General features: G+C 41.9%; 1 protein-coding gene across 2 annotated transcripts in view; it reads right to left on the bottom strand.

The window, feature by feature from the left end:
* The window catches only part of NEGR1 (neuronal growth regulator 1), a 628,361-nt gene extending 601,309 nt beyond the window's left edge, over positions 1–27,052 (bottom strand). For both annotated transcript variants that reach the window (XM_073544786.1, XM_073544785.1), the window contains exon 1: positions 26,759–27,052. In XM_073544786.1, the coding sequence (XP_073400887.1) occupies positions 26,759–26,940 (182 nt within the window). In that variant the 5' untranslated portion in view covers positions 26,941–27,052. The remainder of the gene's footprint in view (positions 1–26,758) is intronic.
* Positions 27,053–27,372: the final 320 nt, after the last annotated feature.

Genomic DNA, 27,372 nt, shown 5'->3' on the forward strand with positions numbered 1-27,372 from the left:
GCCAAGTTCAGTCCCACAATATTGTGTGTAACCACCAAGCTCTGTGCTCAATATTGTGTGTAACCACCAAGTTCAGCCCCACAATATTGTGTGTAACCGCCAAGTTCAGTCCCACAATATTGTGTGTAACCGCCAAGCTCTGTGCCACAATATAGTGTGTAACCGCCAAGCTCTGTGCCACAATATTGTGTGTAACCGCCAAGCTCTGTGCCACAATATTGTGTGTAACTGCTATGCTCTGTGCCTCAATATTGTGTGTAACCACCAAGCTCTGTGCTCAATATTGTGTGTAACCACCAAGTTCAGTCCCACAATATTGTGTGTAACCGCCAAGTTCAGTCCCACAATATTGTGTGTAACCACCAAGTTCAGTCCCACAATATTGTGCGTAACCACCAAGCTCTGTGCCACAATATTGTGTGTAACCGCCAAGCTCTGTGCCACAATATTGTGTGTAACCGCCAAGTTCAGTCCCACAATATTGTGTGTAACCGCCAAGTTCAGTCCCACAATATTGTGTGTAACCGCCAAGCTCTGTGCCTCAATATTCTGTGTAACCGCCAAGCTCTGTGCCACAATATTGTGTGTAACTGCTATGCTCTGTGCCTCAATATTGTGTGTAACCACCAAGCTCTGTGCTCAATATTGTGTGTAACCACTAAGCTCTGTGCTCAATATTGTGCGTAACCACCAAGCTCTGTGCCACAATATTATGTGTAACCGCCATGCTTTGTGCCTCAATATTGTGTGTAATCGCCAAGCTCTGTGCTCAATATTGTGTGTAGCCTCCAACTTCAGTGCCTTAATATTATGTGTAATCGCCAGTTACAGCGTATGTAACCACCAAGTACTGTGCCTTAATCCCGGATGTAACCACACACATTGCCCTCTCCTTGAGATACTGTAAGTAATATTCTAGTTGAATAAACATCTTGAATCTTTCTCAGCCCATGTGAATCACTGTGTCATCCTTTAGTGTCTTACCAAGTTAAGAGTCACAGGTCACACATGCAGGACTGACCCTCTCAGCACGAGTTCTGGCCCAGAAACATCAGGTGGCTAAAAGCTGTAGACCGCCAACAAAACAAGCAAACAAAACACCATCGTCCTCATTCATCATTAGGTTTTTTTTAAGTGACTTATCTTCTTTTTGTCTTTTTGTTGCCATTTTAGGGTTAAACTCTATAAAGTGGGTGATACATTTTGTGCTAAATCAAACACGCTCATTCTTTTTTTGCCTTTTACCCATTTGCAACATTTTAGGCGAAACCTCACACAAGTCTTTAAAATGTAACACACATCACTTGCGTAACAATAAATGTAGACAGATATTGCACTGCAGTAAAGTATTAGAGGACAAAGATTTCGTGACATTTTGAAAATGATGAATTAGGCTAAAACTCCCGGCAAGGGAAACGACCCTCCATTGTTGAAGGAAATATAAGAGCCAGATTCTTTACTGCATTTTCGCCTTTCCTGTAGTTTTTTGAGTTTTAAGCCTGTTTTTGATTTGCGGAAATTTTCTTTTAATTTAGACAGCCTACTTTGAAGTCTCTTTTGTACACGCCTGCCTGATTTTTTTTATGGTTGCCGTTATGGGTGTTGTTTTTATTTTTCCGAATGTGTGCGGCAGATTTATCAATTACGATTTTTAAAAAGACACAGATTTTTTGGTGAAAATAAACTCTAATCCTTCTTGGAGTGATTTTTATGCGCCTGAAAATTTTGAGCAAATTTTAGCGCTACATGTAACATTTTAATAGAAAATGTGATTTTTTTTTTTTTGTTGTTTTTTGTTTCTTTTTTTACCTTAAAATTCACAAAAAAGTAAAAGACAAACATAAAGAGTATTGATTATGTACAAAACTAAAGAACCTGTAAGCGCCATTTTGAAAAATTTGGCATAAAACCGATTATGAAGAAAATGAAGAATTGGGCACAAATAGGCAAAACCATGGAACTAAAAACATAAATAATGGATGAGGCATAAATTACAAAGTTCCTATAATAAGTATTTGGTCCATTTTTTTCTTTTGGGTATTTCCATGGGCACAAAAAAGTGGCGTATTACAGTCTAAGCAAAGTGGACGACGTTAATGTTCTCTTTTCTAATGCTGCAGAAGTTTGACCTGCGGTGCATTTTTTAGAACCGCAGAATGTCAATTTCCTGCACTGTAAATGTGCGTTTTCATTGTCGATTGAATGAGATGCAGAAAATCCCCAGATAAAAAAATGTATTAGCTTTCAGCACTTTTCTGCAGAGAATACACAGTAAAGAGACGCAATAATCCAAGTTTCCAAAACAAAGTATAAAAAAGATAAAAACCACAGTTGAAAAAATAAGGAATTAAAAATAACTAAAAAATGTAATAAAAAATGCAAGTCTTCTAAAATGTGCTAATTGGTGCAGAAACACTGCAGAAAATTGTTAAGATCTCCAAATATTCCCCATTTTTAATCCAGAAAAAAAAACGCCACCAGGACAATGATGAATCGGAGAACTTAATATTCAGAATTCCAAACTGTATCATATGAACTCTGATTTATCGACACAAAGTATTCCATAATAATTGAACAAAAAATGTAATCTGAAGATTGTTCCCATCTAAACATCACAACATGCAGCAAAAACAAAAAAAAGCAACTCTGTCGTTCTTTATGTGATGGAGATTTGTTACTGACACATTTACGAGCGCAGTTACCTAAAGTATTGATGCACAGCAATACCGAATAATTACTGTTTAAAAACAAGCCACAACATGAAAATATAATACAAAACTGTCAGGGAAAATTGGTCTCCTGCCGAAAAACTGCGACAAATTACCGGAACACATAGACTTTGTTAAAGTAAATGTTTAAACAAACCCAATACTATTATTTTCAGCTCAAATTAAAAAAATGAGTAGTCACAACTCTGCTGGAGAATCACAGCACCCGGAATGAGAGGTTGAGGTAGAACACCGTAGAATCAAGAAAGGGAAGGAAAGCAGAGAGTTATGTAACACAGCCACGCTAGAGATCAGCCTCATATCATCACCCCGGAAATTAGAGATGTGGAGCGTATACACTCTGGAGTTGGGGGTCCACAGGATGGGGCGCTGAGAGATTTTCTTCCTTAATACGAAATTTAATGGTCATCAGCGCCGTATGTCGTTTTATAATGTAGCTTTCTGAAAAAGTGAGCTGCTGCATATAGGGGATAGGTTCTCAATGTCAGATCGGTGGGGGCCGACACGCGGCTCCCTGACTGATAAGCGCCAATGTAAACACTAGAATGTGCAGCTTTAGTCAATGTGTAGTGGCCGCTGCTGGGTGCTGCAGAACAGCTCCTTACTCTTGAATATATGCTATTCTGTAATTCCTTTCCACTGCTGCTACACATTGAATGGAGCTGATAATTACAGTTTTTACATCCGGTGGCGGCAACAGCTAATAGCAACTGATTGGTTGAGGTGCCAGGTGTCAGCACCCCCACTGACCTAATATTGGTGACCAACACAAAGGATAGATCATCAATATCCCCGAACAACCCTAAGAATTTGATATGGATAACCTTTTCCTACGATAGGTCATCAATATCAGAATTGTGGTCAGCCAAAACTTGGCACCCCCCCCCCGCTCCGCCAATACATGAGTACACCATATGGCACCAGAGCTCCAACCACAGTGTAGTGACTGCTCCCATAGAACTGAATGGGACCTGAGATGCAGTACCCAAAAATGACCACTACACAGTGTGTGGAGCTGTGACGTGTTCCGGCCCTGTACACTGTGACTCACTGGGGCACAAGGTAATAGTTAATTGGTGGTCGTGCCTGACCACCCTGGATCTGATGGTGATAATATCAAAGTCCTGGACAACCCTTTTAAGCATGGGTGGGGCATGGGGAATCAGGGGAGTGGTCTTATAAGCAGTCACACTGATCGGGCAACTTTTTGCAATTCTTGGAGTTATCTAACACAAACAACATTCCTATTGTCATAAGTGATTATATTTTGCAGACTGATATTTCTTTTTTTACTTGTGACGATACCTTGCTAGAGAGTCTGTCCTTCTGCTAATGGCACGTCTGTACCTTGCTGTATTATGGAGTTATCCTCTTATAAAAACATCTTTATAGTGACTTTTTTGTTTTTCTATAAATTGGGAACTTTTTATTAAACACAACAGTGAAGCTTCCAGAAAGCAGCTGCTTACGCATGGGTGGGGCATTTGGAAATGAGGGGCGTGGCCTATAAAAGCAATCTAACACCGTTCCTGCCCCTGAGGCACCCCGGGACACTCTGGATTAATAGTAAATGCATCACTGAACATATAAACAATCTTTGGAGAGGATAAGCGGCTTGCTTTTAATTTTTCTAAGAGTTTCCTTATTGCCGCGATGATCCCGCTATGCTCCCATATTACTATAAAAATGTCTAGCAGGATTTAGATTTTTTTATTTTCATTGAAGACATCCTGGCTGCTTCTTTAATTGTAATTGTTTATTACATTTTTGAAGAGCCGGCCTCTTAATCAGTAGGAATAAGAGTTCTCCCAGGAACTCATTTCAGTCATTACAGTTTATAGAAACACTTTCTTTTGCAATGAAATACCTGATTCATGGAGTGGAAAACAGATTTGCAATTTGCATTTTCCATTTAATATATCTTCAATGAACAACACTTCAGCGGACTATATTTTCTGAGACATTTCATCCGTTTAGAAAAAAAAATTAAATTAATATTGCGCTTGGTCTTGTTACGTGACGGTGAACTATCGGGCTGTTTTACGCCGGAGTGACCGGTTTCGGCTTCAGGAGATAAATGGAGGTTCGTTCTCCAGTCATTCTGTCAGTCACTGGCTCTGGAGTAGTGATCTCCAATTTACAGATTTATAGCTGTGGCAAAAACAACAACTCCCAGCATGCCTTGCCTTTTGGATGTCAGTGCCTGCTAGGAGTTGTAGTTTTGCAACAGTTTGCAGATGACACCTCTAGAAGCTGCCAGGCTCAATAAAGTGACCTAATAATCATCTGTTATCCCCGGAGGAAACTCTACCCACCGACATATTTCTCATACACAGTTCTCTACAGGGTGTACTATTTTTCCAATTATTAAATGTTAAATAAAACATAAGCAACTTTTTTGTAACTATTGATTGACAATTTGCTACTTTTTCAACTCTTCTACAAACCTACATGTCTCCCCAGTAACAGATGGTAGGGAGCTGACTGCAGAGGATTTGTAACCTCTGCAGCCAGACACTGCAGCCAGGCTCCCTACCATTCCTTCCCTGCTTCTTACCATCATGCACTCAGCACATTGGTAAGAAGCAGAGGAGAGACTGACTGTAGCATCTGACTACACGGGATTTATTTGTAGTCTGTTACCATAGAGACAAATAAACCTTCATAGAAGCTGTAGAGACAAAACAAGCAGATGTTGTTTCATTTTTCAATTTATATGCATAGAAACGATACAAAAAAAATAATTGGGAAGAGAAGCAACTAGGATTTATTACCAAATAATAATGTTTTTCAAACCTTAAAGGGGTTATCCTCTTTTAGATAATCTTGGCTCCTGGGTGCAGTTTGTTTTAGAAAAGTCAAACTGTGCTTTACTCACCATTCCCAGGTCCCCCGCTAAGCCGCCATTGTCCGGTATTGGCTGCAGCTCAGGGCGGGGTGTTCTGTCCACACAGGTAGAGTCACTGAGATCACTGATTGGCTTCTGATGTGTCGTCAGTGCCACAGCCAATAATGGAAGCCGAAAGAGTCTCAGCGCTGGATCGGGGAAGGCGAGTATGTTTTTTTTCTCCTTTTTTTGTGCTCAGGTACCAACATTATCTAAAAGCCATCTAAAATGAACATTACTCAAAAAGCTCTTTACTTCCAGCCTCAAGTAGGTTCCAGCACACACCTGCCTACTGCTCACCCCTGATATTCCTCTCAAATAGGTTATTAAAAATGCACCATGGTCAATCTAAACTAGCAAAGCAGCAGTAGAGAGGAAAGCAGTGTTAATAATACTCACAGATGCAGATTATTTACTGTAAAAGCATTGAGACTATGAATTCTTTACTGTAAGACTAGTGAAACTATGGATTATTTACTGTAAGAGCAGTAAGACTGTGGATTCTTTACTGTAAGAGCACTGAGACTATGGATTATTTACTGTAAGAGCACTGAGACTATGGATTATTTACTGTAAGAACACAGACTTGGATTCTTCCCTGTAAGAGTAGTGAAACTATGGAGTCTTTACTATAAGAGCAGTAAGACTATGGATTCTTTACTGTAAGAGCAGTTAGACTATGGATTCTTTACTGTAAGAACACCGAGACTATGGGTTATTTACTGTAAGAGCATTGAGACTATGGATTCTTTCTCATAAGAACACTAAGACTATGGACTCTTTCCCAGAAGAACACTGAGACTATGGATTCTTTACTGTAAGAACACAGAGACTATGGATTTTTTACTGTAAGAGCAGTAAGACTGTGGATTCTTTCCCGTAAGAACACTAAGACTATGGATTTTTTACTATAAGAGCACTGAGACTATGGATTTTTTACTGTAAGAGCAGTGAGACTATGGATTCTTTACTGTAAGAGCAGTGAGACTATGGATTCTTTACTGTAAGAACACTGAGACTATGGATTTTTTACTGTAAGAGCAGTAAGACTGTGGATTCTTTCCCGTAAGAACACTAAGACTATGGATTTTTTACTATAAGAGCACTGAGACGATGGATTTTTTACTGTAAGAGCAGTGAGACTATGGATTCTTTACTGTAAGAGCAGTGAGACTATGGATTCTTTACTGTAAGAACACTGAGACTATGGATTTTTTACTGTAAGAGTAGTGAGACTATGGATTTTTTACTGTAAGAGCAGTGAGACTATGGATTCTTTCCCATAAGAACACTAAGACTATGGATTTTTTACTATAAGAGCACTGAGACTATGGATTTTTTACTGTAAGAGCAGTGAGACTATGGATTCTTTACTGTAAGAGCAGTGAGACTATGGATTCTTTACTGTAAGAACACTGAGACTATGGATTTTTTACTGTAAGAGTAGTGAGACTATGGATTTTTTACTGTAAGAGCAGTAAGACTGTGGATTCTTTCCCGTAAGAACACTAAGACTATGGATTTTTTACTATAAGAGCACTGATACTATGGATTTTTTACTGTAAGAGCAGTGAGACTATGGAATTCTCTGCCACATATTAAAATGGTTGGCGCACTATTAAAATTCAAGAAAGGCCTGGATGTCTTTGTTGAAAAATATAATATTACAGGGCACTAGATTCTGTGATGGGGCGTTGATCCAGAGAACTCGTCTGACTGCAGTATGTGGAGTAGGAAATGAATTTTTCCCGCTGATGTGGAGCTTCTAATGTCCAGTCCATGTTTTTTTTTACCTTCTTCTGCACAGGTTGGACTTGGCGGACTTAGGGTGTAAGCACACGTTGCAGATTCTGCTGCGGATTCGCAGCGGATTTGGCCCTGCCGATCCGCAGCAGTTTCTCCTGCGTTGTACAGTAACTTTATTTTCAATGGAAAATGAAAACCGCAGTGCACATGCTGCGGATTTCTCCAAACGGATTTGCTGCGGTTTTAAATACGGAATCCGCAGCGGTTTTACACCTGCTCCATTGTACAGGTGTCAAACCGCAGGCTAATCCGCAGGTCTTTTGACCTGTGGATTTACCTGCGGATTTTGCAAAATCCGCGTGGAAAATTCCGCAGCAGAATCTGCAACGTGTGCACACACCATTAAGTCTACTTTCGACCTTAAAACCTATGAAACTGAAAAGAACAGCAGCCTCTGAAGAGAAAGGCGATGGATTCCATACAACCCCGGACTCCCCCTACATCATTTGTTGATCTCGGTATTTATTTCCCAGTGTAAAAGTTCAAAACAAGAAAACTGCATTCAACGTGTAACGGCCCTGATTGCTCTCGTGAAAAAACAATGTGAGTGCTTACGTTTCAGATGAGATTCGTGCCACCAAAAATAGTCTAAAAATGGTGTCTGTGAGAAGAGCTCGTCAGCTCGGACGTGTCTCGCGTTGGTGACGAGGAATATTCCGAGGGCAGTGAAACTCTCGGCTCCTTGCTGCAGCATGGTAATTACTGAGCATACATCGAATTAGGAAGCGTTTTAGATCCAAAGCGTTCCGGCTTTAATCTCGGGAGGCTCGTTGCTTGCAGAATTATTTACCTCCCTGCGAGGCCTTTGCTTCTTTTGTTACTTAGAATAGAAGATCCAGTGTTTCAATAATCAAGATTCTCTCCATAGACCTGAATGCAGGCGCTGGATGGGAGAAGGTGGAATACAATGTATCTATCCTCCTCCGATACATTCATTGCGTGCATTCTCTTATTATGTCGTCTCATTCTCGTGCACTTAAAAGCAAATTAACACATACAGTACATATGTTTTACATATCCCATTCTTCGCCTTTTATCTACTTTTATGTATCATGTAAGTGGTGTTCATGTGCCCTATGTAATGTGCTTTCATCTAAGCCATAATGCGAGCGTGCGCTTAATTATGACGGTCAATTAATACCTGTTGTAGCTTTTCTATCAACTTTGTAAATGAAGCAGTATAATGCAAAGCATGAAAAATAGAGTAAATTGGACTAATGGCATCTGTGAATGGTCTGATGTGCAACAATGCAATCAAAATAATGGAGTTGTGAAACGTGTATACCGCTACATGACGCAAAATGTATCAAAAGACGCCCCACACTGAATAGATGATGTATTGTAATACAAATATGCATCACGTGGGAATGTGCCCAAAACTATGGTGAGCTGTGCCAAAGGTTTAACAAATTAACAACTCATGACCCCTCCATTATTTACACCTATAGATACATTTGATGGTGCAGCTCAACCCATTGCAAGTTCGTTGGCGCAGATCCATAGGGCAGACAATATGTCACCCCAGAAGACCTCTTTAACTCCTTACCGTTGCAGCCCATTTTCATCTTTGCACTTTCTCTTTATCCTCCCTTTCTTCCAAAAGTCATAACTATTTTTATTGTTTGATTGACAGGACAGTAAGGTGACTTGTATCACTGCGCAATACGGCTCATGCTCAGCCGGAACCAACAGAAGACTTAATTTTGCATCCCATGAAAGTAAAGGGTTAAAGGCATGTGTCATCGGAAAGTGACCTTACTTTAAATCAGGTTTTATGTTAATTGTGTTTTTATTTTAATTTTATGGTCCATTTATTCTTCTCACAGTTTGGATTTAAAAAAAAAAGAAACAAAAGAATTCTTGCAATTTTCATTTTGATCATAAGAGATAATTTCAGCCCCAATGTGACGCTGAGTCTCTTCTCATGGGCAAGTCACAAGTCACAGTAGTCAAAGAGTACAAGGTCAAGAGCCAGGAGAATGCGTCATAAACAGAGGGACAAGACAGAGGAATAGTCAAGTAATGGTCCGAGGTCAGAATACCAGGAGGAAAGCGGATCAGAGCAAAGGGGCTAGGCAAAAAGATGGTCAGAACAAGGTCCACGGTCTGGCAGCAATAGATCTACAGGCAAAACATAAGGCACAGAGAAACAGACCACACTGATCTGAAGCTACAACTGACAGCTATCTAGGACTGCCTGCCAAGTTAAGTAGCGTAATCAACAGGAACAGAGAGCATCTAGCGACAGCTCAGCACCTCCCAGTCTCAGATTGGATGGCAGAGCTGTCAGTCAAAACACAGACAGCTCAGTACGCCCCTGAACCAGACTGGATGACTGAGCTCCGAATCACTGCATTCAATATACACTGAGGGGTGTAATTGTGACACTTCCTCTTCATTACAGAAGTGTTTTCAGGAGTCTCATTAGCATCACAGACAGGATTACAATGACTGGGCTTCTATACAACAGATTAGATCACAGTCAGTCTTGGTCCCATTGAGAATCTGTGATAAGACTTCAAAAATTGCTGTTTACAGGTGGTGCAAAGGAGTAGGGACAAAAATGTCACCTCTACATGTGCAAAGCTGGGAGAGACATCACAGAATACACTGCAGCAGTAATTGCATTGAAAAGTGGTCTCCCAAAGTATTGACTCCTGGCTGAATAAACCCCACAATGTTTGTATCATTTCTTTTACACTTCTCAAACACAAATATTTGATACTTTGTGTTGGTATCACATAAAATTCCAATAAAATACATTTAAGTTTGTGGAGGCACAGATGTGGAAAAGTTTACGGGGTATGAATATTTTTTCAAAGCCCTGTATGTATCTGTTTACTGGATTGTAGGTTTGAGCTGTGTTCAAATAATAATTGTGATGGAGGAATGTACTGATTACATAAGAGATCATTCATGAGACAAACCGAGCTGAACTTCCTGTTACAATTGCCAACTTATGACATTAGTTCTCATTTTCTGAACACAAAATTAACATTTCTTTCTAGATTTCCCCCTAGTGATTTGCAGGCACCACATGGCGGCCACATAGTCTCCAGTCTCAGATCCGCTCTGAAACATTTAACTTTCAGTCCGTATCTCATATCGGTCTCATACAACTTGTCCATATCCCTGAGAATGAGAGACAAAAGTTACACTTGGTGATATGTAAAATCATTCCAAATCTCCAAAGACTCCGCATTCCTCCAGTATAAGCTAATGGCCGAGCTCCTGACCTTTACCAACACTCAGTGCTTCCTGCAAATACTCCCCCGATACTCCAGCTCTGAAATGGCTTAAGTGCCTAATACCTGCACAATTATATGTAACGAAAGTTTAGAAGCAGTATAGTAGCAGATATATTCTTGTACATAGGAGCAGTATTATAGTAGTTATATTCTTGTACATCGGGGCAGTATTATAGTAGTTATAATCTTGTACATAGGGGCAGTATTATAGTAGTTATATTCATGTACATAGGGGCAGTATTATAGTAGTTATATTCTTGTACATAGGAGCAGTATTATAGTAGTTATATTCTTGTACATAGGAGCAGTATAATAGTAGTTATATTCTTGAACATAGGGGTCAGTATTATAGTAGTTATATCCTTGTACATAGGAGCAGTATTATAGTAGTTATATTCTTGTACATAGGGGGCAGTATAATAGTAGTTATATTCTTGTACATAGGGGTCAGTATTATAGTAGTTATATTCTTGTACATAAGGAGCAGTATTATAGTAGTTATATTCTTGTACATAGGGGGCAGTATTATAGTAGTTATATTCTTGTACATAGGGGGCAGTATTATAGTAGTTATATTCTTGTACATAGGGGGCAGTATTATAGTAGTTATATTCTTGTACATAGGGGGCAGTATTATAGTAGTTATATTCTTGTACATAGGGGCAGTATTATAGTAGTTATATTCTTGTACATAAGGAGCAGTATTATAGTAGTTATATTCTTGTACATAGGAGCAGTATTATAGTAGTTATATTCTTGTACATAGGGGGCAGTATTATAGTAGTTATATTCTTGTACATAGGGGGCAGTATTATAGTAGTTATATTCTTGTACATAGGGGGCAGTATTATAGTAGTTATATTCTTATACATATCGGCAGTATTATAGTAGTTATATTCTTGTACATAGGGGGCAGTATTATAGTAGTTATATTCTTGTACATAGGGGCAGCATTAAAGTAGTTATATTCTTGTACATACAGTTGTGGCCAAAAGTATTGACACCCCAGCAATTGTGTCAGATAATACTCAGTTTCTTCCTGAAAATGATTGCAAACACAAATTCTTTGGTATTATTATCTTCATTTAATTTGTCTTAAATGAAAAAACACAAAAAGAATTGTCCTAAAGCCAAATTGGATATAATTCCACACCAAACATAAAAAAAGAGGGTGGACAAAAGTATTGGCACTGTTCGAAAAATCATGTGATGCTTCCCTAATTTGTGTAATTAACAGCACCTGTAACTTACCTGTGGCACCTAACAGGTGTTGGCAATAACTAAATCACACTTGCAGCCAGTTGACCTGGATTAAAGTTGACTCAACCTCTGTCCTGTGTCCTTGTGTGTACCACATTGAGCATGGAGAAAAGAAAGAAGACCAAAGAACTGTCTGAGGACTTGAGAAACCAAATTGTGAGGAAGCATGAGCAATCTCAAGGCTACAAGTCCATCTCCAAAGACCTGAATGTTCCTTTGTCTACCATGCGCAGTGTCATCAAGAAGTTTAAAGCCCATGGCACTGTGGCTAACCTCCCTAGATGTGGACGGAAAAGAAAAATTGACAAGAGATTTCAGAGCAAGATTGTGCGGATGTTGGATAAAGAACCTCGACTAACATCCAAAGAAGTTCAAGCTGCCCTGCAGTCCGAGGGTACAACAGTGTCAACCTGTACTATCCGTCGGCGCCTGAATGAAAAGGGACTGTATGGTAGGAGACCCAGGAAGACCCCACTTCTTACCCCGAGACATAAAAAAGCCAGGCTGGAGTTTGCCAAAACTTACCTGAAAAAGCCTAAAACGTTTTGGAAGAATGTTCTCTGGTCAGATGAGACAAAAGTAGAGCTTTTTGGGCAAAGGCATCAACATAGAGTTTACAGGAGAAAAAAAAGAGGCATTCAAAGAAAAGAACACGGTCCCTACAGTCAAACATGGCAGAGGTTCCCTGATGTTTTGGGGTTGCTTTGCTGCCTCTGGCACTGGACTGCTTGACCGTGTGCATGGCATTATGAAGTCAGAAGACTACCAACAAATTTTGCAGCATAATGTAGGGCCCAGTGTGAGAAAGCTGGGTCTCCCTCAGAGGTCATGGGTCTTCCAGCAGGACAATGACCCAAAACACACTTCAAAAAGCACTAGAAAATGGTTTCAGAGAAAGCACTGGAGACTTCTAAGGTGGCCAGCAATGAGTCCAGACCTGAATCCCATAGAACACCTGTGGAGAGATCTAAAAATGGCAGTTTGGAGAAGGCACCCTTCTAATATCAGGGACCTGGAGTAGTTTGCCAAAGAAGAATGGTCTAAAATTCCAGCAGAGCATTGTAAGAAACTCATTGATGGTTACCGGAAGCGGTTGGTCGCAGTTATTTTGGCTAAAGGTTGTGCAACCAAGTATTAGGCTGAGGGTGCCAATACTTTTGTCTGGCCCATTTTTGGAGTTTTGTGTGAAATGATCAATGTTTTGCTTTTTGCTTCATTCTCTTTTGTGTTCTTTCATTTAAGACAAATGAAATGAAGATAATAATACCAAAGAATTTGTGTTTGCAATCATTTTCAGGAAGAAACTGAGTATTATCTGACAGAATTGCAGGGGTGTCAATACTTTTGGCCACAACTGTAGGAGCAGTATTATAGTAGTTATATTCTTGTACATAGGGGCAGTATTATAGTAGTTATATTCTTGTACATAGGGGTAGTATTATAGTAGTTATATTCTTGCACATAGGGAGCAGTATTATAGTAGTTATATTCTTGTACATAGGGGGCAGTATTATAGTAGTTATATTCTTGTACGTAGGGGCAGTATTATAGTAGTTATATTCTTGCACATAGGGGGCAGTATTATAGTAGTTATATTCTTGCACATAGGGGGCAGTATTATAGTAGTTATATTCTTGTACGTAGGGGCAGTATTATAGTAGTTATATTCTTGTACATAGGAGCAGTATTATAGTAGTTATATTCTTGTACATAGGGGCAGTATTATAGTAGTTATATTCTTGTACATAGGGGCAGTATTATAGTAGTTGTATTCTTGTACATAGGGGGCAGTATTATAGTAGTTATATTCTTGTATATAGGAGCAGTATTATAGTAGTTATATTCTTGTACATAGGGGGCAGTATTATAGTAGTTATATTCTTGTACATATGAGCAGTATTATAGTAGTTATATTCTTGTACATGGGACAGTATTATAGTAGTTATATTCTTGTACATGGGGCAGTATTATAGTAGTTATATTCTTGTACATGGGGCAGTATTATACTAGTTATATTCTTGTACATAGGGGCAGTATTATAGTAGTTGTATTCTTGTACATAGGGGGCAGTATTATAGTAGTTGTATTCTTGTACATAGGGGGCAGTATTATAGTAGTTATATTCTTGTATATAGGAGCAGTATTATAGTAGTTGTATTCTTGTACATAGGGGGCAGTATTATAGTAGTTATATTCTTGTACATATGAGCAGTATTATAGTAGTTATATTCTTGTACATGGGGCAGTATTATAGTAGTTATATTCTTGTACATGGGGCAGTATTATAGTAGTTATATTCTTGTACATAGGGGCAGTATTATAGTAGTTATATTCTTTTATATAGGGGCAGTATTATAGTAGTTATATTCTTGTACATAGGGGGCAGTATTATAGCAGTTACCGTATATTCTTGTACATGGGGCAGTAAAAATTAATTTCATATAGTTTTCATCATATATGATCTGAACTTTTTTTTTTGCTTTTTTTCAATGCAAAAGTCATGAGTCTCCTATTATTGCAGATTTCCTTATCGCCTTGGGAACCCTGCACCACATGTAGCATTTATTATTTGTGCTGGTTACATAGGTGAATGTGAGGCCAGTGCGATACACAATTACACGTCTTCCTCTGCACATGGCTGGCAATGCAGACGTGGGGAGCGTGAACATCCAGTGGTCAGCATTTTTATCTCGTAACTCCTGTAACGAGATGACAGCTTATTAAATTCTCTGGAGACATAACTTCAAGAGTCAAGCAGTAAATTTGCTGTGAAATGACGGGCGTCCCTCTGGTATTCTCCTTAATATTGCTGATCCCAACTAATATCTACAAATACAAATATGGGCCAATCACTTGAAACCTCTTCTCAATAGGGAGGAATCGCTTTAAAGAGAGGGTTAAAAAAAAACGCGGAATCGAAAGAAACATTGAATATTCACCCCGATGTGACATTTAGAATTGCCGAGAATTGTCTGTGGATCTGTGGAAAAGTTGGAGAATAAAGTTGAGGAAGGAAAGCATCGGCATCTTGGACATATGATGTTTTGTGGTTTCGAGAAACAAGTCAAAACTTCCACCGATGACCAGATTGATTTATCTTATTTTCAATAAAGTCTGAGAAGGCGCAAATCCATGGAGAGAAAAGCTTTGTGCTTGGAGTTTAAGGGAGAAGATGAAGACAACGACCAGTTACAAGGTAAAGGAAGAACCCATGAATCTGACCACGTTTGGTCCAAAGCAGAAGATGGGATAATCTGGAGAACCAGTACTTTTATGTGGTCGTTACCAGAAATGGAGATCAGACGGACATCACTGGGGCCTAAGAAGTCAATTTTTGAAGAATTTCTTGCATCTTGGAAGCGAATGTTGATTTTACACATAAAACCACCAGTTTTTCAATTGATCGTCAATTATTTTGCTCCTTTCCATCAAAATCCTGCACGCTCGGCCCAGTCAAGAGGAGATTTACCTTTCACAGGAACAATAGACCAGGCATACTGAAATTCAGCTTGTCCACTTCTTCTTTACCTTTTCCACCAACAGATACATTACATCATTCGCTGATGACAAGAAAAATCATGAGATTTCTTACATTATGGAACCACCACCCCGACAGGCATTAGTAGGAAAAATCATAATATCATTGTTTTTTATTCTCTCCTTAACTTTCAGCACGGCTGTGGCCGGTACTCATTATTATGTTGTCCACGTCTCTTCCCCCGAAGGTAACAGCCCCTGATTGTGGTGGCAGACGTATCGCTGCACCGTGACTCAACAGTACAGGTCACTTATTACCGTCCGTAAGTCAAGGAGCGGTGCTACCCCCCCGATTCTCAGCCTACAACTCCCTATAGACTTGTGTTAGAGCATATATGGACACAGGGAGAATAAACTCAGCTCCATGATGCTTCAGGTAAAGGGATATCGGACCTCCAGGACCCCAATACTCCAGTATTGCCTTACTGGCCGCCATGGAAGAACCTCTGAATGCTGCAAAGCGAATTAGTCTCTATTCCTACTGTCATCATTGCGATGTAATGGATATAGTGGATCTGTTACAATCAGTCATTATTATTATTATTTATTATTATAGAGCCATTTATTCCATGGAGCTTTACATGTGATACTTTGTTATCACCTTTATCACTTAAAGACTGGTTCCCCCTCCAGGTTTTTGATGTTTTCTTACATAGTGCAGCATACTACGGTATTCCGTCTAATATCGGTATACAGCGCCTGAAAATCAGCTGTGGCGCTCGAGTCTGGATATTCTGGGGCAAAAATTATCACTCCTCTTCTTAAAAGGTATTTTAGGAATTTGAGCAAAAACTTTTGTGACCTTTTTGCTCCGGCCTTGGCGCTCCTACACAAGTGGGTGGGCGACACAACAAACTGCATAAAACTGGCGCACATTGTATCCAAACTCAACACCTACTGATAGGGTCAAGGCTGGCGGCATATAAACTACTGATTGAAGCCTCCATAAGTCAGGGCGCTTGCTCCTGAAAGCAATGGTACTTTACATATGGCATATGGGATGAGCCGGGACACACTGGTTCTCCAACAGAATACAGAAAATATACAACATCTTCTATATGTAATTGTTGCAGTCCCACCCCATAGACTTCTGTGGGTGCTGTGTAATTATGGAGGCTGTACAGAGCAGTAACATAGTAACGTGCATGGAGTCTTATACTGGAGAATGAAATTACAATGTCGCAATTAGAAAATCATGACAATATACAGGTGCTTCTCACTAAATTAGAATATCATCAAAAAGTGAATTTATTTCTGTTCTTCAATACAAAAAGTGACTCTCCTATATTCTATAGAGTCATTACACACAGAGTGATCTATGTCACGGGTTTATTTCTGGTAATGTTGATGATTATTGTAATGATCACGTGTGACTGGACACAGCGCCTCCAGCAGGGCGAATTTATGACACGTGATCCTGGATACAGCGCCTCCAGCAGGGCGAATTTAAACAATAATGGGACGTGCAGCCGGATATACCGCCTCCAGCTGGCGAATTTAAGAAATACATGTAAAACTGGATACCCCGCCTCCAGCTGGCGAATTTAAATAATAAGGGTAAACACAGGGAACAATTACAGTGGTGGGCCCTGCGATAGGGAATGGGGGACGTGGAGACCTCCTAAGCTCCCCTGAGTCAGTGTCCCTGCACTCCTCACATTCCCTATACAGGCTCCTCGCCTGTCGCCGCACGCGTGCCTTAATACCCTAGCAAGCCCTAAACCTAAACCCCAACTAGGGAATAGGTCGGTGCGGAGACTAATCCCACCACTGCACTAGAACACACATAAGGAAAGTCACAAACAGGGGAAAAAGAAAACTTAGCTCTCTCTGTGCTAAAGCTCCAGCACAGAGTCCAGCGACCGACTGCAGCCTTCCTCCTAAATAGCTGCCAAGAACTCCCTTCTGTGACTCCTTCCACACCAGGACTCAGATTGAGCTGAGCACTCTCTTCAGCTCCTTCCACCACCAAGGTTGGTTGCAAATGAACAACTATCACCAACAGTGATTGAAAACCCCTGGCTGTCCTTTATAGAGCCTAACACCTGTCATGTAATTAACGTGCATATTAACCTAAAACTAAAGCTAAGGTGCGATACCACTCACCACCACCGGGGACAGTCAAGACACCCTGAACCTGACAAAGTAAAAAAAGTTCACTTTGTCAATTTAATACCGCCAGATCCAACCCTGGATCATGACAATTATGGCTTACAGCCAATGAAAACCCAAAAGTCATTATCTCACTAAATTAGAATAATTAACAATAAACCTCCTAAGAGTTTATAAAGGCGCCTTAGTCTGTTTCAGTAGCTCCACAATCATGGGGAAGACTGCTGACCTGACAGATGTCCAGAAGGCAGTCACTGACACACTCCACAAGGAGGGGAAGCCACAAAAGGTCATTGCTAAAGAAGCCGGCTGTTCACAGAGTGCTGTATCCAAGAATATTAATGGAGAGTGGAGTGGAAGGAAAAAGTGTGGTAGAAAAAGGTGCACAAGCAACCGGGATAACCGCAGCCTTGAAAGGATTGTTAAGAAAAGGCCATTCAGTAATGTGGGGGAGATTCACAAGGAGTGGACTGCTGCTGGAGTCATTGCTTCACACCACACACAGACGTGTCCAGGACATGGGCTACAAGTGTCGCATTCCTTGTGTCAGCCACTCATGACCAATAGACAACGCCAGAAGCGTCTTACCTGGGCCAAGGAGGAAAAGAACCCGACTGTTGTCAGTGGTCCAAGGTGTTGTTTTCAGATGAAAGTAAATTTTGCATTTCATTAAGAAATCGCGGTCCCAGAGTCTGGAGGAAGAGTGGAGAGGCCACAATCCAAGCTGCTGGAGGTCTAGTGTGAAGTCTCCACCATCAGTGATGGTTTGGGGAGCCATGTCATCTGCTGGTGTAGGTCCACTGTGTTTTATCAAGACCAAAGTCAGCGCAGTCTTCTACCAGGACATTTAGAGCACTTCATGCTTCCCTCTGCCGACAAGCTTTTTGGAGATGGAAATGTCATTCTCCAGCAGGACTTGGCCCCTGTCCACACTGCCAAAAGTACCAATACCTGGTGTACACACAACAGTATCACTGGGCTTGATTGGCAGCAAACTCGCCTGACCTTAACCCCATAGAGAATCTATGGAGTATTATCAAGAGGAAGATGAGACACCAAACAATGCAGACGAGCTGAAGGCTGCTATCAAAGCAACCTGGGCTTCCATAACCCCTCAGCAGTGACACAGGCTGATCGCCTGCTTGTCACGCCGCATTGATGCAGGAATTTATGCAAAAGGAGCCCAACCAAGTATTGAGTGCATTTACTGAACAGACATTTCAGGAGGACAACATTTCAGATTTTACAATCATTTTTTCAAGCTGGTGTTATAAAGTATTCTGATCTAGGTTAAGTTCAGATTTGCAGATGTCAGAGCTGCGGAGGGCTGTGTAGTTCCTCCGTGAAGCACTGCCCGCTGCCGCAACTCCTCCATTCAGCTCCGCCTACGTCTGCATGCGGCCTGCATACCTATCATTAGCATTGGGTACGCAGGCCATGCGGATGTATGTGGATGCCTCCGCATGTGTCGCTTTGACGCTGCGCTGACCGCAACGAAATGCAACATGTTTCGTACGACGCAGCTCAACGCAGCTTCAAAATGACACATGCGGCCGCATGCGCATACATCCGCATGGCCTGCGTACCCAATGTTAAAGATAAAAAAAAGGAGAGAAGCCAGCGCCGCTTGAGGTTAGAACGCATAACATAAAGTGCATATGCACATAATAACTAACTGTATTCAAAATGAGATATTTAGCAAAAAAATTGATCAATTCAATTGAGCCACCCCGCCGCGCCAAGGCGCACACACAGCAGCCCCGCCCTGCCCCAGCCTTTATTTAATTTGTGCACCTGTGTCTGAGCCTGCATCGCCCTTCATCTGAGTTTGCTGGTCGGGCAGTGTGTGGAGGTCAAACCTGAGATGTCTGTGTTCAGACCTGGTTGGCCTTTATCTGCACTCGCTTCATCTGGCTGCAAGGGAGTGATGCAGATATGCCTCAGGCACGGATTGCATTTGATATGGTCTTGCTTTTAAAATATTTAGGAGGCCGTAATGGCACAGTGAATAATAAAAATGTAGAGTAGGACCCGCCACATGAGATTGCCTTGGCGCGGCGGGGTGGCTCAATTTATTGATCAATATTTTGCCAAATGTCTCATTTTGAATACAGTTAGATGTTAATATGTGCATATGCACCTCATGTTATGCGTTCTGACCACCAGCAGAGCTGGCTTCTCTCTTTTTTTTTTTTTCAATGTTAAAGATAGGTACGCAGGCCACATGCAGATGTAGGCGGAGCTGAACATAGGAGGTGCAGCAGTGGGCGGAGCTTCACAGAGGAGCTACGCAGCCCTCCGCAGCTCTGACATCTGCAAATGTGAAAGCAGCCTTACTGAGATAATGACTTTTGGGTTTTCATTGGCTGTAAGCCATAATCATCAACAATAACAGAAATAAACACGTGAAATAGATCACTCTGTGTGTAATGACTCTATAGAATATAGGAGAGTCACTTTTTGTATTGAAGAACTGAAATAAATTCAATTTTGAGGATATTCTGATTTTGTGAGAAGCACCTGTAGCATAATGTCTTATTGAGCACTCCCCTGTAATGCACACTGCAGACTGTTTAGGAGGAGTTACTTGAATATGTCCATTTCTTGCTTGCATGCGTCCATTTCTTGCACGCATCCATTTCTTGCTTGCATGTGTCCATTTCTTGCACACGTCCATTTCTTGCACGCGTCCATTTCTTGCATGCGTCCATTTCTTGCACGCATCCATTTCTTGCACGCGTCCATTTCTTGCATGCGTCCATTTCTTGCACGCGTCCATTTCTTGCTTGCATGCGTCCATTTCTTGCACGCGTCCATTTCTTGCATGCGTCCATTTCTTGCACGCATCCATTTCTTGCTTGCATGTGTCCATTTCTTGCACACGTCCATTTCTTGCACACGTCCATTTCTTGCATGCGTCCATTTCTTGCACGCGTCCATTTCTTGCTTGCATGCGTCCATTTCTTGCACGCGTCCATTTCTTGCATGCGTCCATTTCTTGCACGCATCCATTTCTTGCTTGCATGCGTCCATTTCTTGCACGCGTCCATTTCTTGCATGCGTCCATTTCTTGCACGCATCCATTTCTTGCTTGCATGCGTCCATTTCTTGCACGCGTCCATTTCTTGCACGCGTCCATTTCTTGCACGCATCCATTTCTTGCTTGCATGTGTCCATTTCTTGCACACGTCCATTTCTTGCACGCGTCCATTTCTTGCATGCGTCCATTTCTTGCACGCATCCATTTCTTGCATGCGTCCATTTCTTGCACGCGTCCATTTCTTGCACGCGTCCATTTCTTGCTTGCATGCGTCCATTTCTTGCACGCGTCCATTTCTTGCATGCGTCCATTTCTTGCACATGTCCATTTCTTGCATGCGTCCATTTCTTGCATGCGTCCATTTCTTGCACATGTCCATTTCTTGCACATGTCCATTTCTTGCATGCGTCCATTTCTTGCACATGTCCATTTCTTGCACGCGTCCATTTCTTGCATGCGTCCATTTCTTGCACGCGTCCATTTCTTTCACGCGTCCATTTCTTGCACGCATCCATTTCTTGCACGCATCCATTTCTTGCTTGCATGCATCCATTTCTTGCACATGTCCATTTCTTGCACGCGTCCATTTCTTGCACGCGTCCATTTCTTGCACGCGTCCATTTCTTGCACGCATCCATTTCTTGCATGCGTCCATTTCTTGCATGCATCCATTTCCTGCACATGTCCATTTCTTGCACGCGTCCATTTCTTGCACGCGTCCATTTCTTGCACGCGTCCATTTCTTGCACGCGTCCATTTCTTGCACACGTCCATTTCTTGCACATGTCCATTTCTTGCACGCATCCATTTCTTGCATGCGTCCATTTCTTGCACGCATCCATTTCTTGCTTGCATGCGTCCATTTCTTGCACGCGTCCATTTCTTGCACACGTCTATGTCTTGGTAGCAGTCAGGCTTCTCCTTCCCTCCCTTATCAATCTGCTCCACCACGGCACTTCAATCTGATATACTGTATGTTATAGAAATCTTAGCAAACCGTATTGTGAAATCATAGATCTACGTCCTAGAGCAGCTGCAATAAATCTCCGTACAAGTAGATGTTTGTTCGAGGCCTCAATTTACAATTCAATCCACATCTGGGGAAAAAAAAACCATAATCCAAAAACTGCTGATTTCCACAGATCCGGGCCGCAGGGAGCACAGAGTCCAATGAACAGGTCTAAAGATGACGATAATACGAAAAAATTCAGCTCATCCATTGGTTAAAATGGGTCTTTATACACAGCAGTGCCAATCACTGGCATCATTAAAGGGAACTGCAGGCAAGTCTTCTGATAGGTCATCTGCACACATGGGAAGTCTGTGATCTGGCACCACCACCATTACCCTGCTGCTTCTATAGAAATTAATGGAGAAAACCACCACCCCAATCATTTGTAGCCTTATTGCATCAGATGGTGGAGGAATGCGGGTAAGTAATGCGCTAAATGTCTTGGAATAACACTTGTAAGTAAAACTCCAGCGAAAGAAATGGCAATACTTTGTTTCTTCATAGTGTGATTTTTTATTTAAAAAAATAAATTAAAAAATAAAAATTGTTATCTTGCAATTTCCACACAGGCCACTGGGGCTTGAGGATTAGGTGCGGATTCATCCGCGCGGATTTTGTAAAATCCGCAGCTGAAACCGCAGGTCAAAATACCTGCGGTTTTACCTGCGGATTGCTTTGCGGCTTTGCCCTGCGGGTTTTCATCTCCACAATGGAGGAGATGGCAAACCGCAGCGGAATCCGCAGAAAGAATTGATATGTCAATTCTTTCTGCGGATTGAAAACCGCAGATAATCTGCGCGGAAAATTTCGCACCGTCTGCATTGCGGTTTTTGATTACCATAGGGAATCATGCTACTGTACACCGCAGCAAAAACTGCTGCGGGTCCGCAGCGGCCAAAACGGCTGCGGAACCGCAGCAAAATCCGCAGCGTGTGCACACAGCCTTAGACTACTATTTCCTGTGCATTCATGAAGAGTTTGCAACAATTTCCTGATCATCAGAGGCAGAATTACAATAAGGTACCATCTCCATACAAGACTGGAAAACACAGGATCCACCATTTACAATAGGTGATATCACAGCTCACCTCCTCCACCTGTACAATGACAAATAACACGGGATCCATCACTCACAATAGGTGATGTTGCAGCTCACCTCCTCCTCCTGTACAATGACGAATAACACGGGATCCACCATTCACAATAGGTGATGTCACAACTCACCTCCTCCTCCCCCAGTACAATGATTGATAACACCTCTATATACAGTAGGTAACACAGGATGCACCATTCACAATAGGTGATATCACAGCTCACCTCCTCCTCCTGTACAATGACTGACAACACCTCTATATACAGTAGATAACATAGGATCCACCATTCACAATAGGTGATATCACAGCTCACCTCCTCCTCCTGTACAATGACTGACAACACCTCTATATACAGTAGATAACATAGGATCCACCATTTACAATAGGTGATGTCACAGCTCACCTCCTCCTGTATAATGACAACACCTCTATATACAATAGATAAAAGGATCCACCATTTACAATAGGTAATATCACAGCTCACCTCCTCCTCCTGTAAAATAATTGATATCACCTCTATATACAGTAGATAACACAGGATCCACCATTCACAATAGGTGATGTCACAGCTCACCTCCTCCCCCTCCCTTCATAATGACCTTTTCATACTTATTAGATGCTTCAATACAAGTGATAGGGCCATAGTCCTTTCACTGTGGCAAATGCATGTGTTAACAGTTTCCTAAAACAAAAGGAAATATGAGACTAAAAGCGCCCCAGTGGCGGCATGAAAACGGCAAGATTTCTAGTATTTAATACACGCATGCAAAAAATTGCCATTTTTCAAAATACTGTACATGTACAACACAAAAAATTGATTTCCTCAATAGGTCACTTTCTGGTGATATCCTTCTATCAATTGTATGTTCAGGGGTTGATTCATCTAAAAAATAAATTTGAGAATGATCACAGGGTCCTGGCCGATGTACCTTGAGTCCCCCCAAAGCAGGGACCACCGTCTATGAAAGCTATATGTACTTACCGGAGATAAGGTCACAGGATCCCTTAATGGGAGAGTCAATGTCGGATTGTCAGTATAGAACGGAGAACTGTTGGGGTCACCAATCAGACTCTACGTCACATCACTGGACTTTTCATTGCCTTTAAATTCCGTTTTAAAAGGACTTGAAACAAATGGCTGTTTTTTTTGTTTTTTTTTTCCAGAAATAGCACCACACCTGCCCATGGTTGGTGTCTGGTATTACAGCTCAGTTTCACTGAAATTTATGGGGCTTTAATGCAATACCATACACAGCCTGGGGCCATGTGCGGCGCTATTTTTGGGAGACAGCAGTCATGTTTTTCCAATCCTGAAATTAATATCTAGAAAATGCATTTATCTACCTGGAAGGAAGCGGTTTTATAAGTTTACGGTCTTTCCATTTTTTTGCAGTTGGTTCTGACTGACATCCCTATGCCAGGAAAGAAGCAAAAATATAGGGTTCATGAATCATGGATTAACTCAACCGGCCTGAAAATGTGATGGTGACGTAGAGGAATTACCTGCTCGGGGTCACACTGTGTGAATGTGGGAGGAGAGACCACTCCTTTCCACAGACCCCATAGCAGCTGCCAGGACCGCCTCAGCCATGTGTGGTCTCTTCACTGTCAGGCTGGCACTAGTGTCAGGATTGCATCTCATGGGGTGTGAAATATCATTGGTTTGAGGCTACTGTGAATGCAAATGTGTTGGCGCCCTCAATAAGGTAGGGAGGACAATTTAGAGTGATAACAGCTTTCTGGATCGGGATAGAGAATCTCTGTAGATAAAGTATCAGGAATGCAAATATTCACAATCAAATGTCAACGTCAATTCATTTTCAGGCCTCACACCTCAATCTGATGTGTTTCCAACAGAAGTTCATTGTGCAAGTCATAGGAGAAGAATCCAGCCTGGAAGCATCAAATCGGGAAGCTGAGACTTGTCAGGGCAAGGAAGCTGCATGGTGACGAGAAGGGAACGGTAGAGCAATACGCCAAAAAACAAGAAAAAAACACAGCAAAATAAGATTATGCAGATAGGAAATAGATAGAAAGATGATAGATAGATAATAGATAGATGATAGATAATAGATAGACAGACAATAGATAGATGATAGATAAGATAGATGATAGAGCAATGGGGACTGGCTGTAAAGTGCTGCGAAATATGATAGTGCTATGTAAGCAAAGCGTAATAAATAAAATAAATAAATATGGCTGCATTTTGGATGTTTCATGAATCCCTGGCACTTTTCTATCCTCCCTTATCTGTCGCTTATACATATGTCGCTCCTGCCTTTGCACTTTTCATGCTGATTTTTAGCACTGAAGAATCCCTTTGCCAGCCATTAACGCTTTATGTGGCACACAACAAGAGCCTGAACATTTCCATCCTGCTCCCAAAAAGCTGCTTCGCCCAATAGGAATGGCCTCAAGGGAGAAATATTTATCTTATAGGAAATGCATAACAATAGGTGAAGGCTCCAGGGCCAGGATTCACTGCAGGGCGACAGACCTCACACCTATGCACAGCAAGCAGGACTTTACCTACATTCAGATCAACTGTGGCAAGAAAAGGAGCAGATCGGAGTGACTGTAGAGAAAAAAGCAATGCATGGAAGTCAATGATGATCTGGAGTAACATCAAAATATGCAGAGGGAGTATTTTTTTGGGGTGGGTGGGAGGTGGAGATACAAAGTATCAATCGGTAATTCTGAACCTTAATGAAGGAAAGTTTGCAGGGAAGAAAGGAAGCAATGGCTAATGCAGAAGCCATAGAGCGCTGGAATAGATCCCCAGCACCATATGTGAACAGCATTTATTAAGACAAGACAAGGTTTAGCTGATAATCTCCATTTACTAATGACTCACAGAGTAGGGTGAGGGCTGTGTGTGCAGTGAAAATCCCAAAGAGCAAATATTGAACTATGCATTGTATTCGCAGAGCTGGAATTGTGTAGAGTTGATGCAGAAAGAAACATATTTACAAAAACAAAGATACAAGTTCCATTGTAACAAGTCGCAGGAAGCATCAACACAATGTATCTTACACTGAACAGGAATGGTTTCTGTAGTGTTCACTCACAGTGAGCGAACATGGGCACAGTGTATGAAGGGTCTGCTATCAGCTGCATGATACCTCATATATCCTCTCCTCTGCTACAATGTATCTACACAGTGCACCCAGCCTGCACCTGAGATCATCGCTATTATAATCTCATCAGCAATGATGAATCCAGGAAGCTAATGATCATGGCATTACAGACTGTGGGCTCATTAACAGGCAAATACCTGCTCAGGGTAAGGGGGCTTTAATACTATTAGCAGCCAGCAGTGTCTTATGTTGGGTTTGCACATTAGTCTTTGGGGATGAAGTGATAACAAAAAGTGCATTTATGACAATTCACATTCAATGAATGCAAATGCATCCGGATAAGTAGAGGCATGGTGAGGGGAGGCTGGGGGTCTGTTCAATAAGGAGTAAACACTACAGACTGGGGACATGTTGTATTAATAGGAGAGTCTGGTCTGCAATTAACCCAAGCAGCTTTCTGTCTCATGACCCAGTCCTGGGTGCAAACTGGCACAATGTACAATTATCAGTATGGAAGGCACATGCAGTAATTGGGGTAAGGAGCCATTAACCCTTGCACACTGCACCACTGCCAGTCCTTGCAGGCAGCAGCCCCTTGCAGTGATGAAGCATGGCCCCCCACCCCTTCACATGAGGGCTAGTTACACAACTTCCAGCCTCTCTATCTCTCCCATACAGCTCCCCCTACCTCCATGCACAGACATCTCCAAAAATACAAAACAAACCTGAGGCATCCACTGTAGCTCAACACAAGCAAGAATTAGGAGGGAAAAAAAAAAGTAGTTGTCACTGTGACTGTAGGAAGAAGCAAATCCTGAGCAGAAGAAGAACACAACCCCCAATCTCCACAAGGTTGTCACAGTGCAAAAAAAAAAAAGCAAATTCCAAAGAAGTAACAAGAACATAAGACAAGACAGCACAGAGGGGCATGCCAGGCGTGGGCACAGGGCTCCTACCTAAGCATGGCTGTCTCTCCTTGCTTGACGACCAGGTTGTCCACTGCTGGCCAGGAGTAGTCCATGCTCTGTCCAGCGGGCAAGCAGGAGGGCAGCAGACAGCACACACTGAGGATGACAGCGGCCAGCCACTGGTGTGAGCAGCAAGCAGCAGCACCCTGCACCAACATCATCATGTCCATCACTGCTGGGGCTGCCCCTGTCAGCCTGGGATCCCTGGCAGAGCGCAGGAGGAGGAGGAGGAGGAGGAAGAAGAAGAGTGCAGGGAAGCGCTGCTGCTGGAGAATGAGCAAGGCAAGGCAGCTGCAGCAGCAGCACACGTCCCCCAGGCTCTCAGCCGGTTGCCATGCGGCCGTTTCCCTAGCAACCACAGCCGGGGAGTAGTGCTGCTGCTGCTGCTACAGCAGCAGAGAGACAGTGCAACACCCAGCAGCACCCTGACAAGACCCCCTCCTGTCACCCTGGCAGTGAGGGCTGGAGGGGGTTAATTCCTGCACACAAAACTTTTTGCAATTGTCCAGATCCAGGGAAATGGTTAACAGACAGAATCTCCTATGGGCACTGCCTTGCCATTGACAGAGCGACTAAAAGCCTTGGTGCAAATCTGCGGCGAC

This window comes from Dendrobates tinctorius, unplaced genomic scaffold, assembly GCF_039654945.1.
Source record: "Dendrobates tinctorius isolate UK_male_01 unplaced genomic scaffold, ASM3965494v1 ptg000138l, whole genome shotgun sequence".
Lineage (NCBI taxonomy): Eukaryota > Metazoa > Chordata > Amphibia > Anura > Dendrobatidae > Dendrobates > Dendrobates tinctorius.